The following is a 14,797-nucleotide window of genomic DNA, read 5'->3' as shown; positions in this document are numbered from 1 at the left end:
TTTCACTCTCCTCCCTAACGAGTGTTAGCAGCAGCGTGATGGGTGACGTTGCATTGCTTAGAGCATCCCTGTTTGCCAGAGCAGCCCCCTGGCAGGGAAGGAGGCAGCAGTTCACCCAGGGCAACCAGAGGCATGGTGCCCTGGCAGGACATACATCCCTGCCGTTAGCCTTAATGTTTGCTTACGGCATCTTTCCTCCTTCCTTGAAAATGCAGGGGGTTGTGGTGTTAGCTGTGTGGCATGAAAGGCCACATGGTGGTGGAAGGATATATGGAGATATATATGCAAATATACATATGTACACCTGGCTGCCCAGAGCTCTGGATGCTCATGTCCAACCCAGCCTTGTCTCTCACCTGCTTATTTTCCTCTGTGTCTCCCAAAACAGGCAACAGATCCCAGAGAAAAGCCAGAAAAAGAAAAAAAAGGCCAAATGGCGAGGGGACAGAGCCACAGGCTCCCACAAACTCCAGTGTGTGATTTTGTGATGGGACTGCCTGGGAGTGTCTTGGACGCCTCCCTCCTCCCCCCTTGACCCACCGCCAACCCAGGCAAGGAGCAGCAGCGTGAGGCCCGCGCGGTCCCGCCACCCCCTCGGGCTCCCCACGGCGGCCTGGGCTCAGAGGAGGCGGCTCAACAGGGACCGGACCCCCCCAGAGCGGGGCTGCGCATCGGGGCTGGCGTGGGAGCCGCGCAAACGGGAGGCAGAAGGGATCAGCAGGACTCAACTCTCGAACATCCCCAGTGCCTTCCAGGGGCCTCCACGGTGTTTATTTAAAAAAAAAAGTGGGAGAAAAAGAAAAAAAAAAAAAAGAAAGAAAAAAAAAGTGTTGGTTTTATCTGCAAACACTTCTCCTTGTGACCCATTTCTGAACAGCCATGAATAGCCCCCCTGTTTGGTACAGTTGTCTGTGTATGTGGGGGAAGGGAAAGGGCTTTTCTTTCTCTAGTTGTTTTTTTTTTTGTCCTCTTCTCCTTTTTCGTTGTTTGCTCAGCGAGTGTTGGGTTGCAGAGAAACATGGCCGGGGTTAGGTTTTTTGCACTGAACTCTCTTAGGCGGCAGTGCCAAAACACGACTTCATATGAAAATGCATAGATTTGGAGGAAGAAAATGAATTCCAGCTGCTGTGGGTGCTCCAGACATTGTGTCAGACCCTGGAGGGCAGCCAGCTCACAAACCATAAACTCCAGCTTAGGAAAGGAGGTTTGGGCTTGGATTATTTTTTTTTCTTACCCTTTGTCAAGAGGTTTTGTTTCTGTTTTGTAATTTGGGGCATGTCAAAGTTAAGACATTTTGTTAACCTGGAAGTATTTAAATTAAAGTAATTTACAAATGGAAGGGTTTGTCATCTTTAAGGGGGAGGAAAGGAGAGAGGAAGTAAAACCTGAACTGAATGTGTTATCTGGGTGTTGAATTTCTCCCTCATAAATGTGTGTAAAGTGATGCAATCTAAATCCCTCTTTATTATTCCTTAACCTTTCCCTGCAAAGCCACTCTTGGGTAGATGAATTGTTTTGCTTTTCCCAGGCTCATCTCACACACAAAAATCAGTTTATAGGCTTTTGCTCAATGTTTCTTCATTTCTTCTTCTCCCCCCCTTTGCTGAGAGTTGGTGACTTGAAAGGAGGAGGTGTTTTGAAAGTTACTCAAGTGGGATGTGTCTCTTCATAAGCTTATATATCTAAAATGTCTCCTTGTGAACAGCAGAGACTGAATATCGTTATGCCTTATGAAATGGCAAGGCAAAAAACCTACTGCCATCTGTGGCACCAGAAATACCATTGCGCCCATCACGTTTTCTGTGATACCTTTGCTGGCACTAAAAATTGTAGTGGCAATTTTTTCTTTAATTTAATGGATTGTCATCTGCTGGACTGAAGCCATCAGCTCCATTGACAGGGTCAATAAATCCCTTTAAAAGTAACAACTTGCTTTTCATCAGCTTGAATCCTATTCAAATATGCTTTATGGGCACGACTTAAAATATTGGCAGAGTATGGATGCCTGAGATTCATGTGTCTGAGCGCAGAAAATCCTGGTATTGGATATTGAAGATCCGTTCAAGAGAGTGGATCATCACAAACTTAATTGTTTGTTTGTCTTTGCAATGTATTTGCTGCCAGATTTCATTTCTTGAGTCTTTGCCAGGCCACCTTGTGAAATGGGAGTTAGCTGCTGATTATTTTTCAGGTGAGTGCGGCTAATGAAAACATTTTCCTAATTTGTCCAATCTTCATCACGGCCAGAAGATGGCAAAAGTTTGCGGCTGGCTCAGCAAACTGCTTACTGTAATGCTGGCTGCACTGCCTCTGTCCTCTTTGGTGTGATGACAGATGCTGGGGCTGGATTAAGGAGGTGGATATTGGGGAGAAATATTATTCATGGACTCTTGCATTGGATGTGGGCCACACGCTTCAGTACGCATTAACGCTCCCTATGTCAATGGAGATCTGGCTCCAGACCATCGCAGCATTTCTCCCACTATATTGTTTCCCTGGCTCTTGAGACTTGCCGCTATCTTCTGGGGGTGAAGAGCTCCCTGTAGGCATCTCATTTGTTCTGCCTCTAGTGGCTGATACATGCAACCAACAAACCCAATTTGCTGTAACCCCCATTGCCACTTTCCTGCCAGAACCCCTGTCTAGCCTGGCTACTGGCTTAATTTTTTTAAATATACACAACTAATGCTATGGGATCCCACACACAAGAAAATGATGGCGTTTTCAGGGACCCCTGCTAATAACCCATAGAGCCCTTCCACTTTAAAATAACCTGATTTCTGCTGAAACCCTTCATCCTTTTTATCTAAACCCTTGGGAATACTTGCTTGAAAACAGCATGTGTGTATCTTGAGTCACATCTGCTGGGTACTTAGCACGGCATGTGAGAAATTAGCTGCTTTTTCTGAAGCATCTTAATTGTTTCTTCAGCTTCTTTAGCAACTAACAAATATTGCAGAAAAACGGGGAGGAGGGGAAAGTAGCAGATTAGCAACTGAATATGGGTAGCGGCAAATGGGGAAAGGTTGCCCATTTTCTTCTATGTGCAACTTGTTTATAGCAAGGTATTTTCCAACAGGGATTGCCTCTCTAATGAGTCTAGGGTGCCCAAAACAGTGAAGAGATACAATGCCTATTGCCATCTAACTCACCCTTTCATATTCAGCAAGCCAGGAGCACCTTCCCTGCTATATGCAGCGTGTAGAGACCTGAGTTGAGAAACACTGGTTGGTGGTACTTACGCTACTAAAAGTACCAACTACGCTGGTGGGTGCCCTATTTCTTCCTATGGAGCATCCAATGGAAAGGGACTTATTTGCTGTGGTCAGAGAGTCTGGAGAAGGATCCTGTAAGGGTGTGCTTGGGGCTCATTTTCCAAAGAACTGATGGTCCCAGTGACCTAACATCATCTTCAGCCCCTGGGTAAATCTGCCTTCCCTTGTCTTGTATCTGGTTCCTCTTCTGCTAAACAGGAATTTAGAAGATAGAGTTGGCCATAGCCTTACCTTGCTTTTAATAGACACCTACAAAATAAATGAAGAGAAGAAGGGCAAAACCTTACAGATTCACTTGTATTTGATAACCAAATGGCCTCCTTTTTTTTATTTTAGGCACTGAATAATATTTGTAAAACAACAAAAAATTCAAGCTACATAAGTTTTGGCTTTGTAAAGGAGTAATTCACCTCCCCAACCTGGGATCTCATCCCAGCTGTACCACTGCCTTCAGGTAAATTGTGTTGCTGTTTCCCCCTCAGGTTGTTCTGCATATAGAGCAGACACAGGCTTGATTTCTTACCGGCTTTTGAGATGTATGGCATTTATTGTACAAGCAAAGTCGTCTGTCTGTCTGCCTATCTTTGTCTCTCATTTAAAGAAAAGGGGGGTGGGAAGGAAGAGAAGAAGTACCTGGCTAAAATAAATTAATTTTCCTTTAGCATGAGTGGAGAATTTAATTATTCCTCTCTGCTTGCCAACTCTAAATGGAACAAAAGCCTTATAACAACAACAAAAAAAAAAACCAAACTATGCAGCCCTAGAGGTGGTGGGCTACCTACAAACCTGCTTTCTTGGCTGTCTCAGCCAAGGCCAGTGCTACTGTTGGTAAAGCTGCTGAATGACAGCCTGCGTACATCTGAGTAAACCATGTTCAGATGATGGTGCTCAGCAGAAAAACACCAGAGATGGTGAAAAAGACAAGCAGGAGCTTAATGAGGGGCTGAGATTGCTTGGTTTGGATCAGATGTTTCAGTTTAACAAGAGGGCATTGCAGTATGTTTCTCTGTTCCTTAATCTGTCATAATTAACTCTGGCTGTACTAGAATTTTTAAATTGGGATAGGCTGAGGGGTTTAGACATACATGATGTGTCTCGTCTTGAGAGGAAATGAACATTATTAGGCACGCAGAGGACAGCATTGTAGTACTGGCTTAGACTTTTCCTTTTTTTTTTTGCTTGTTACCATCCTAAGGACAAAACCCACTGCCCAGAGCCTTGTTCAGCTCCAGTGATTTCAAGGGATGATCACTAAACACTGCCGAAGTGGTTGGGAGTGAGGTGATCCCCCCAAAGCTCTGCTAAGGGAAGAATATAATGAGTACAGAATATGAGAGTGTTTTACGAGACACAACTTGTGGACTACTCCAGATGTCAGTGTTCAGATACGGATTTATAATGAGAGAGCTTGAGAGAAGTTTGGCATTAGAGAAATATCCAAGCCCCTGTGACAACAGCCACATCAACCCGTGTACCTGAGACTGGGCAGAAAAACTTTGTGTCTGGAAAGCCAGGTTCTGTGAGTTGGGGTTCGGTGGCCAATCTAGTCAGTCTGCTGTAGGTTGGGCAGAAAGGAGGACCGTTAGTGTGAGCGAAGTACTGCATTACAGCTTCACATCCAGCACTACAGGAAAAAGGAGATGAAGGATGCTATGGCACAGGGATTGTTTAATTTCTTGGTCACTTATCCCTGTGCTGGGAAGTCTGCTGGGGCCAGCGGTCACATAGGCTTACTCCTGTGTCTTGCATATACGTATTTAATGCCATCTGAGATGCCTTGGGGTATCCAGGGCATTTGCCTGGGAGTTTCAGATGTAACACAACACGTACAGGAGATCTGTGCCCTTCTGAAGCAACAGCTAGCAGCCAGCTAAGATTCACCTGAGCATCTGAAATGGCTCCAGATGCCTATCTTCAGGCAGCTAGGTGAGCATATAGTTGGTGGTTTGAGACCCCTTTCTTATTTCACAACAGCACTCTGAAAAAAGTCTGTGGATATTTCAAGTGTCCATGGCTATTCTAGCTCTTCTCCTACAAAGGGATCTCACCTGTGTTTTAAGGACTCACCCATGCATCAAAACAAAGTCTGAAGCAGAAGTCACAAATTTTGTGAAATGTATGAATTGCATCTTGCAACCTAAGTGATCTCATGAGTATCACTTGCACAATTAGGCTGTAAATAATTCAATATTTAGTTATCAGGGTTTCCATCGATACCATGCAGGCTTTTTGCTTATTTTTCTCCTGCATTTGAGAGGAATAAATATTTCATAGATGATCTCACAGCCACGGTTTGTGGGATGACACGGGACTTGCTTGCAGCAGAACAGAGCAGAGAGATGGCTCTGCGTGTGCCGTATCCTGCGATGGGGAGTGGCAGCATGGATGCGTGCTCTGGTTTGGGTTTTTTTTCCTCACTGCTGTGGCAAATCACTCCAGCTCCAGGAAGTCAGCAGTAAGTGGCCAGCAGGTCAGGCAGACCAAGACTTCCCGAGGCAGGAGAAACGTGCGTTGCTGCTGTGTGCAGTGCCAAAGGGAGGGAGCCGGGGGAGGAAGGCGCACGGTCAGCATGTGAGACCCACCGGGTCAGTGAGTGCAGGGGTTAGTGCTCATGACAGCCATGGGGATGTCCAGCAGTACTGAGTGTGGAGTAGAGACAGGCAAAATCCCCTAATCCTTCTGGCAGTTTTGGGACAGCTTTTTTATTTCTTTTGAATTGAGGGCTCCTTTTGCCAAATCCTGGGGGACCAGCAACACCATTCCAACCCCACCACAGCAGTCTGACCTGCCACAAGCGTTACTACTTCTCTGGTTTCCATCCTTCCTCCCAGGTCGCTCTAATGCAGACGAGGGCATGCAGTGTAGTCTGAGAGCTCAGACTGGGCATGCGGTCAGGTCTCGGGGGGACTTGGAAAAATCCTGGATTTGCTCAATAAGAGAGCAGGAGTAAGAGGAGGAGGAGGAGGAAGGAACTCCGTGAACTGAAAGCCTGTTCTACAAAGCCAGATCCTCTGCAAATCTGGGTAAGAGACATTGCATGGTCCATGATTAGGATAATCTCTGCTGAGAAGTCAGCACAGCTGAACAAGTCACGAGCTGGTCCTTGGACTGCCACACACAGAGGTGGTTACCCTGTGGCTTCTGTGACAGCAGCTCCCCTCAACTGCAGTAGTCAAGCCCAGCCAGTCCAAGACCCAGTTGGGTATCTGGCATGCCTCTTTGCATCTCAATAGCCCACATCCCCTTAAAGCAAGAGCCCTGGCGCTGGGAAGCTGCTGAAAGGCCTGGGCTCATGCTTACGGGGCAGGGGTTTCTTTTCTGCAAGCTCCATAGTAAGAGCCGTGTTTCAAACAACAGTCCCCGGGATGCGAGCCGACAAAAAGCAGGAAATTCAAAGTGAAGGCTGATGCGCCGGGCTCTGCTCACACAATTGTGGAGGTCGAACAAAGCACAATGGTGTGAGCTGGGGACAGGGTGCTGCCCGCCCTCCCCTGGGAGCTTCCTGCCTTGCCTTGCCCTCATCCCCGTCTCCAAACCTTCACAAGAGCTTAAGCCGGTTTCTGGCATTGAGTTTCCCACAGAGCTGGTCACAGAGTTTCATTCCCACGTTTTTTTTTTGCTCAGCTTCGTGAAGTTTCTTTGTTTCCTTCAGCACCCTTTGGCCAGAAGGGTTAGCTCGCTGATGTGGGGGGGTGTGTTTGGGCAGCCTTTGGCAGAAGGTGTTTCATGGGGAAGAGGATTCACACCACCAGCATGAAATACTTAAAGTCAGAGATGGCACTCTGCTGAGTTTTTGGTGGTTTTACTCTAACACGTAACAATTATTCTGGGAAAATTCACACAATACCTGCTGCTGTAAGAATAGAGAAGTGGCGCTAATGATTTTTCATTTCAGGATCTTAAAGTATTCATGAATCAATCCAACCACTTTGCTGTCAGGACTCTCCAAGGTAGCAGACCTTGTTCTGTAGGCTACAGAAATGAGAGAACAGAGATTTGAAGTGTGGAGAAAGAAAGCGCTGTAGTTGGTGAGATGCCCGAACACCTAGCACTGCTGGGACTTGTGTTCAATTTGCTTCAAGCTGAGAACTACAATTAGCATAGACTTAATTGAAGATAAATATTAAATGCTGGAAGAAGAGGTCTAAGGCCAGCTATCTTGAGAGGTTCAGTCCCTGATACAAACTGTAAATACCTACTAGATATAGGCTGCTTCCAGAAGCAGCATATTTCCCAGTATTTTCCCTAAACAATCCATCTCCTTCCTAATTTGGGATCTAGCTTATCACATCATGGAGATAAAACAAATATGGAAAATGCCTTTGGACTTATTTGCATGACTGCTTTGGTTTTTCTTCCAGAACGAAAGCTTGAACCCTGCTTGTCCCATGGAGTCCCCAGTATCAGTGACTGTATTAAAAATGGGCTGCCCTAGGAGAACAAACCTGTGAGCACCAAGCGTAAGCTGTGTAAGCCCACAGCTGGGTTGCTGTTTCAAGTTCCCAAGGGGCAGAGACTAACACTTATTTTTTATTAAAATGGCTGGCCCTTTGGCAATGTTGTCCTAAGGTAACAACAAAGAAAGGATGCTATCTAATGCCAGCCTGGCTGTTCGTCTTAGCATCCAGAGGACTTTCAGAACTGGCCATATAAATAACGATATTGATGCCTGTGCTGAATAAACTACTTCTGCTTCTTGGGCCAGCATTAGCATCAGCCTGACCAATGCTACAGGGAGGAAGGCTGCCTATATGTTTCTTATGTTTAGTGCCAGCTAATGCCAAACTGCAGGCTTATTCAGCCCTAGCAATGGTCTCAGCTGGCTTTCCTCTTACTGTGACCAGAATGGGACTTGTAGCATTGAAAAAAACACTGGGCAGTCAGTTTGGCTACAGCACAGCATCTTTTCCTGCCCAGATGCCTCTCCTCACCAACAGCCTTTTACCAGGAGCTCTGTAAAGGTGGGGACTGAGTTGGTGCTCCTCCCTGGAGAGAGGCTGGTGGCTTGAATTTGATGATGTGGGCTTGGAGCATTGAGCAGCTTCAAGGATAGGGTCATATTCATTGCCAACCTGTATCACTAAGGGGGTCTTAGCATCTCTTTGGGGCAATTTGACCATTTCCCAGAAACAAATCCCCTGCATTGACCAGCCAAGGACAGAAACAATTGGTCTGTGTTTTTACTTGGAATCAGGATTAGCTGTTTTATAGAGAGGTTGGACCCCAGGAGAGCATCTGTGAGGAGAGGTGACCTTACCTGCTGTGTGTCCTGGCCTTGTCCCAGTGCTCTCCGTCTGTCCCACCTGCCCCTTGTGACAACGTCCAGCAGCAAATGCAGATGCGGTGGGTGGCGCGGGGTCCTTTGGACGCAGCCAGCTGTACCGTGTCTGGTGTGACTGGGGAGGTCAATATGCCCACGGGACTGCTTCATGTGTGTGCAAGGTAGGTACTGCCAGCAGGACTGCCAGGAGCCGGGCACCACTAGAAACCCGCTGGGGGGTTCGGTGAGGGCATACGACACTTTTCCAGACCCCTCCTGTCCCATTCGCTTTCCTATTGGTGCAGAAAATAACCCAAGGAACAACCAAACAGCAGAAAGAGCTTCTCTAACACCTCTTAGGCCTTTGTGTCCCTTCTCAGCAAAGGTTGGGAGTAAAACTGTCCCAAAAACAATGGTGAAAAAATTGCCAAAGGAGGAGGGTGTAAAAGGGAAACAAAGTAATCTGCACTTGCGTTCATGGTGGATCAAACAGGTCACAAACTTCTTCTAAATATATTAATCTTCCAAAGGCTCTTTAGCCTGTTAGTTAGACTTAAATAATCATGACCTAGTACTTACTGAGTAACTAAAATCTTTTGAGAGTTCACATTCATACTCCAGGAGATTATTGTAAAACAAAGGGCTGAAAAAATCCCATTTGGATGTGAATATTTAATACGGCTGTTTGGAAAGCTGCTGCACTGACATTAATTTGGGCAGATAATCAAATAAGTATTAAAACACACAATTATGCAGAGATAAAATTAGAACAGGAAAGAGCTCTAAGTTAAGCCAAAAGAAAATGGTTTATAAAGACCTTTTGACGGTGGCCTTTCAAATACAAGTGGAACTAAACACCAGAGTTGTTACTTTTATCCAGGATTATAGATCAGTGGCAGTACCAGCAGTACCTGGTATGTAAACATAGAATGGATGTCGGGTTTGTTCCTCGGAGACCCACTTCAGAACCCATGAGTGTTAGCCAGAGCCGTTCTGTTAAGTCGAACAGGCTTTGGATCAAGCTCCATCACCTTCTGACAAGGGAGTCCCACAATTCCTTTAATCAGCAGCTTGAAGAAGAAGTGAAACATATTGCAAAAGCCAAGCTCCAACAGGAGTTCTGTTCAATTATGTCTTAACATTAAACTGTAGCTAATGTGCTTTTACCAGATGTCCTAATGAAATACTACTAAGAGCCGGTGCATCGCATTAATTAAAGTGAAATTTCATAATGAATTCTCTTTGCAAGGCAGCAGGGATGAACCGGTGACCTACATAACCCCGCTTCCCTCCAAAATAGCTTTCTGAACTAATGAAATGAATCCCTCTGGTTGTGGCAGGAGAGCGGAGGGAGCCGTGCCGTGCATCCCAGCTACACGCTGTGACACGAAAAAATCCGGGCACTCTCTGCAGAGATTATGGCTCGCGTTTCATTGTGTCTAGCAACAAGAGGGAACTTTCAGAGGCAAGAGGACTCTCCATTAAGGGCACCTTGCATAACGGGAGGCTTTTGAAACCTCCATTAAAATTCTTGGCCAGTGCCCTTGCAGAGAAGCTGGGGGATAAGCTGGTTGACCCTCTCCCTTATAAACCAGCACAAACAGTTATATGCACATTCGAGTGTAAGAGGTTTAGGCTATGTCATTAAAATATAATCCACAATGCACAACAAACACACACGCAGCTGGCAGGCTCAAACCCATTTTTGCAAATGCTTTAGGAGAGAAGCAGGAGAATAAGCATCACATAGCTCGTGTACGTGGGGAGAGGATAGGAGGAGGGGAGACCTCTGTTCCCAGGCATATGTTTTTAAAAGAGAAAATATGCCTGTGAATTCCAATTATGTCTGTGTTAGTACATTTTTATCCATGGTGGTTTGAGATTAAAAGCGATTTGTGGTGTTCCTAAGTCTCAGCAGTCTTCGTTTCACTAAGCCATTGCAGTGCAATCAAAACAGTGCCTGTACCCATGCTGGATTGTGCCAGCAAGTCCTAATTGCCTGAAAGATAATGGTGTCATTAAAGTCTCTTGCCCCTGTGAGCCTTGTGCTCCTCGACAGAAAAGATGCTTTTATCATTGGTTTCAAAGGAGCCCTCAGTCACTGCTAAAGCACATTGTCCATTCAGAGGTACTGGAAGGCTGTATTCTGTAGCTGCTTTATTCCTCTGCTTTTCCCTTCTTAGGCAGAGGACAGGGGAGGGCAATGGAGAGAAATGCAGAAAAAATGTTGACTTTTCATCAAGAAGGCCAAAATAGAAACCAGATATTATTCAGTTAGAAACCATGAGGGGAAGAAGTGGCTGAGACCTTGCACTGGTTAGGCTTCTAGCAACAGAAACTCTGTGAAAGGAGGCACTCCACAAAAAGTGCCAGCTTCACCAATAATTTTTCAGTTCAGTAATCATTTTGACAGAAAAGCTGTGACCAGCTTCTTTATTCGTACAAAAGTCATGAGGCTCTGCAATTATGCCTTAATTCACAGCCATCCTTCATACTGGACAATTTCAATTAAGAAATGACCTCTCCCTAAAACATTCAATTCTGCTACATAATTTATTCCTGTATTCATCGGGTAACATCTCTCTAAAAGGCAGAAAGACACTTATGCAGGTAAATCGATCACTTGTCAGTTTATGGGTGGTTTTTTTTTTTAAACAGAAGCTTATTTTTGTTTTCCTGGACTCTGAGCCTTGATAGTTCTTGCGCTTTGAGAATCACCTTTCTGTTCGCTTTGCACATTGCCCTGCTCAGTCAAGGAGCCCATCTTCACCGAGATTAGCAATACAAGACCCCATGAAAATGACAGTGACTTGCGAAGGTAGCCTATTAACAAGCATTTTCTGCATTTTTGCCCTGCAAAACTGAACAAAGATGTATTTAATCTCAAAGACCTAGCACAAGTAATACTTGCTGAGTACAGTAAGAGGCTTGTTTTGCAGAGGGGCTGTCGTCCATTTGACCTGCTACCCTCATAAAACCATTGCAGTTAAATGTACACTCAGTTATGCTTAAGAGACTTATGGCAGGCCATTACAACATAATCCAGAGAGCTCACCAAATGCATGCATCACAGAGAAAATGCTTTGTGTAGCTGGTGCAGACCATTTGTACTTTGCAGCAGCAAACCACCTCTCCACAAATCAGCAGTCAGATCATTCTTCCTTTCATACCTTCCTTCTCCTTGTCTGCCTTTCATTCTCCTAGCTGTTGCCTTTACTCCTCCATCACTACCTTTCCATCTTCCCTCCATATTCTCCACCATAGCTGGTATAAGAGCCTTTCTTCATTGCATTACCTTCCTGGAGCATTCGCTGTTGTAGTTTTTGCCACTGACTCTCCATCTGTTTAAGACTTACTGGTGTGTAATGCTTTTTTCTTTGCTGAAGACTTTTCTAATGTAGGATCTAAAATGTAGTCCTGCTGCTCAGGGCTGTGCTTGTAAGGTGGCACCGGAGCAGGAGCTTCATCTGAACAAAGAGGAGTCTTGGTCAGCTGAATGAGTAGAGGGACCTTGTAAGTGAAAAGGAGGCAGTAATTAGACAAAGAAGGGCTTAATGCTGCTTGCCTGAAACGTGAGTGGGGGAGAGAGATTGTTTAAATTTAAACATCGAAAACAAATTTGGAGACACCCCCCCATGCATATCATGCAGCAGGCTGCAAGGTGGAGGGGTCCCAGCAAGCCAAAGGGGCTCATTCACGACCCCGCTGGAAAGCCCAGGGCAGCAGCATGGGCAGCCCAGCCTCCCGGACCCGCTGGCGCACACGGGGCCCTGCCAGGGACTCACTCGGATGCCCAAACCCTGCAAAATGTGAGGTCAGATCTTAATCCAGTGTATTCAAAACAGACACTGGTTTACTTGCTTTTATAAAGGATCTGAGCACAAATGGCAGCAAATCCATGAGCCTTTTGGCTTAATCCCATTTCAGACACAAAAAAGAAAACCCTGCCTGACAGCCACAAGCTCTCTGGGAAGAGTCGGCTCTTCCTGTGTTTCCCTAACTATGATTTTACTCAGTCATGTGCTGTCATCCTCCAATCCTCCTCGAGTGTCACTTGAAAAAAACAGATCTGTTGTCAATTTTAATGACAATGCATTGAAGATGGCTTACAGCAGAGAATGGGGCTTTATAGCAGCCGGCTGTGACAAATCTGGGTTGCATGAGAACATTGTGTGTGTCCTAGAGATTATAGCTTTTAAAATAAAAACCTCATTTTAGTTCCCTGGGGATTTTTAATGAATTGCCACATGCCACAATGCCTTAATCGAAGCATCAGCGATTACCCATCTGACTGCAGCTCACTTGGTATTTACAAAATAAAAGAACAGCCAGCACCCTGAAAACCCTAAACCAACCTGAAGAGCTCTACTGACGCTAAGGATCCCCTCCACTTTACAGGCAGTGACGTAGTAGTCACCAAAGGAGAAAAAGCTTTCGAAGAGGTGGGACATTGCAGGCTGCCCCATGTCTTACCACGGTTAACATTACTCAGAGCAATGATACACCCACCTCTGAGCCATGGACCAGCTGCACAACACACGGTCCAGGAAACAGACTAACGGCAGTAGGTGTCAGTCAGGTCCCAATAGTATTCAGACACCTCAATAAACGGAAATCATGTTTTACACCACTGGCAAGAGCTAGGATGAGGCCAGGAGCAACGGTCCTGCCAGTATGACACAGAAGGAGGTGGTTGTTGTTGGACCATGAGGATACAGTCCAGTGAGGGTTAGGGGTCTTGTGCCTAGGGCCAGGGATGTCTTGTTCCATCCAGACACTTGTTTAAATACATAAACACTGTGTCTTTTCCCTCTTGGATAGATGTGCTGGTCACAGCATTTAACTCCGTGCATTCAGCTAGGTGTGCAAGTGAAGAGTCCAAACTACCATTGCTCCCACTGCAGTTGCTGGATGAGATGGGCTCCTCTCCCACATAATACAGGCTCTGCTGCAGATAGCCCCGCAGGAAAGCCTGCCTCTCTCCAATGAATATTCAAGAGCCTCTGGAGACCACATTCCTAAATTAGACACCTAATTTAAATGCCTCAGGTTGGGTTGTGCAAACACTCACCTCAGTGCCAAGAGTTAGTGGAGACCTTTGGCTCCCCGTTCCCATCTTACCCACCCTTCCATGCCTGTGCACTCATCCTGCAGCCCCCTGGGGCTCTCCCAGTCCTCTTACAGCCTGAACACACAAACCTAACAACTCCTTCAGGTCCAAAAGTGTGTTTTAATGCATTCCAAACTGGATTGCTCAGAATAGCCTCTGCACACGTGGAAGAGGGCTAGCACATCCCAATGCATCCGACTTGCTGCGCGTGGGACACAGCATCCCTCTGCATTTGCCCAGGATTTCCGGATGCCCAGCAGCCCAGGCTGGCAGATATCCAGATATCCACTAGCTCATCGCCTGCATTGCTGTAGAGCTGGCAGGTCTGCATGCTTCCTTGACGCCCATCCCGCATTCATCTTCTGTTCTCCTGGTCTTGGCAGCTTCCAGGGTAAATCTGGGTCAATGTCTTTCCATAGGATTTCTGTTCCGTTCCTGCCACGGCTGGCAGAAGGGGATGTGCCAGGACAATACTGAGGGGCCATTGATTGATGAGGAAGGACAGGCAGGGTTTTGGTTTAACTATGTTGAAGCTGTGCATGAATGCACAGGCACACAGACAGGCATCGCTGGCAAATGTCAGTAAAAAGCAGAGGCTGATGTAAGAAATCTCTTGTTTTCTCCAAAAATTGCACAGATCCATTTGAATCAGTAGGAAATTCAGTGTTTGCTTTTTTTACTGTGGCTAATAGCTACTCAAGTTTTTGTAATTTTAAGCCATTATATTCCAATATGTGTAACAACCTAAGTTTAAAATCATACTTAGACCAATACAACTCTGTTGGGAAGCCCACAGAAAAAAAGTCTCACCCGTTTCAGTAAATGTGCAGGAGGATCAGTATGAGTAAAAGCTCTTGTTAGTTCTCTCACGCTTTGCTCTTAGTAATTGGTTGATATTTTGAGAATGGAATAATCTGTGGAAGTTGCTTTCTGTAGCATGCGCTGCGAACCCTCTTTTTTTTTTTTTTTTTTCAGAAGATCCTTTCGAAATTAGATACAGCTTCTGGAATCAACCCAGACACTCCTTTTCAAGCCAGAAGCATTTGTATAAGCATCATCAATCATGCCACTGGCTCTCATTGCTACTGTATATTCACTTTCTACCTGGTTTGAATTCCTAATTGGCCCTGCTGTGCAGCTTAAAGCCCTGAA

At 45.7% G+C, this 14,797-nt stretch overlaps 1 protein-coding gene across 5 annotated transcripts in view; it reads left to right on the top strand.

Annotated features, from left to right (window-relative positions):
• MRAS (muscle RAS oncogene homolog) overlaps positions 1-1,339 on the top strand; it is a 40,780-nt gene extending 39,441 nt beyond the window's left edge. For all 5 annotated transcript variants that reach the window (XM_064451277.1, XM_064451279.1, XM_064451278.1 and 2 more), the window contains one exon: positions 389-1,339. In XM_064451277.1, coding sequence (XP_064307347.1) covers positions 389-488 — 100 coding nt within the window. In that variant the 3' untranslated portion in view covers positions 489-1,339. The remainder of the gene's footprint in view (positions 1-388) is intronic.
• The last annotated feature ends 13,458 nt before the right edge of the window (positions 1,340-14,797 follow it).

This window comes from Phalacrocorax carbo, chromosome 5 (assembly GCF_963921805.1).
Source record: "Phalacrocorax carbo chromosome 5, bPhaCar2.1, whole genome shotgun sequence".
Taxonomy (NCBI): Eukaryota; Metazoa; Chordata; class Aves; order Suliformes; family Phalacrocoracidae; genus Phalacrocorax; species Phalacrocorax carbo.
Note: the sequence above shows the minus strand (reverse complement) of the source record. Positions and strands in the feature narration are given on the sequence as shown.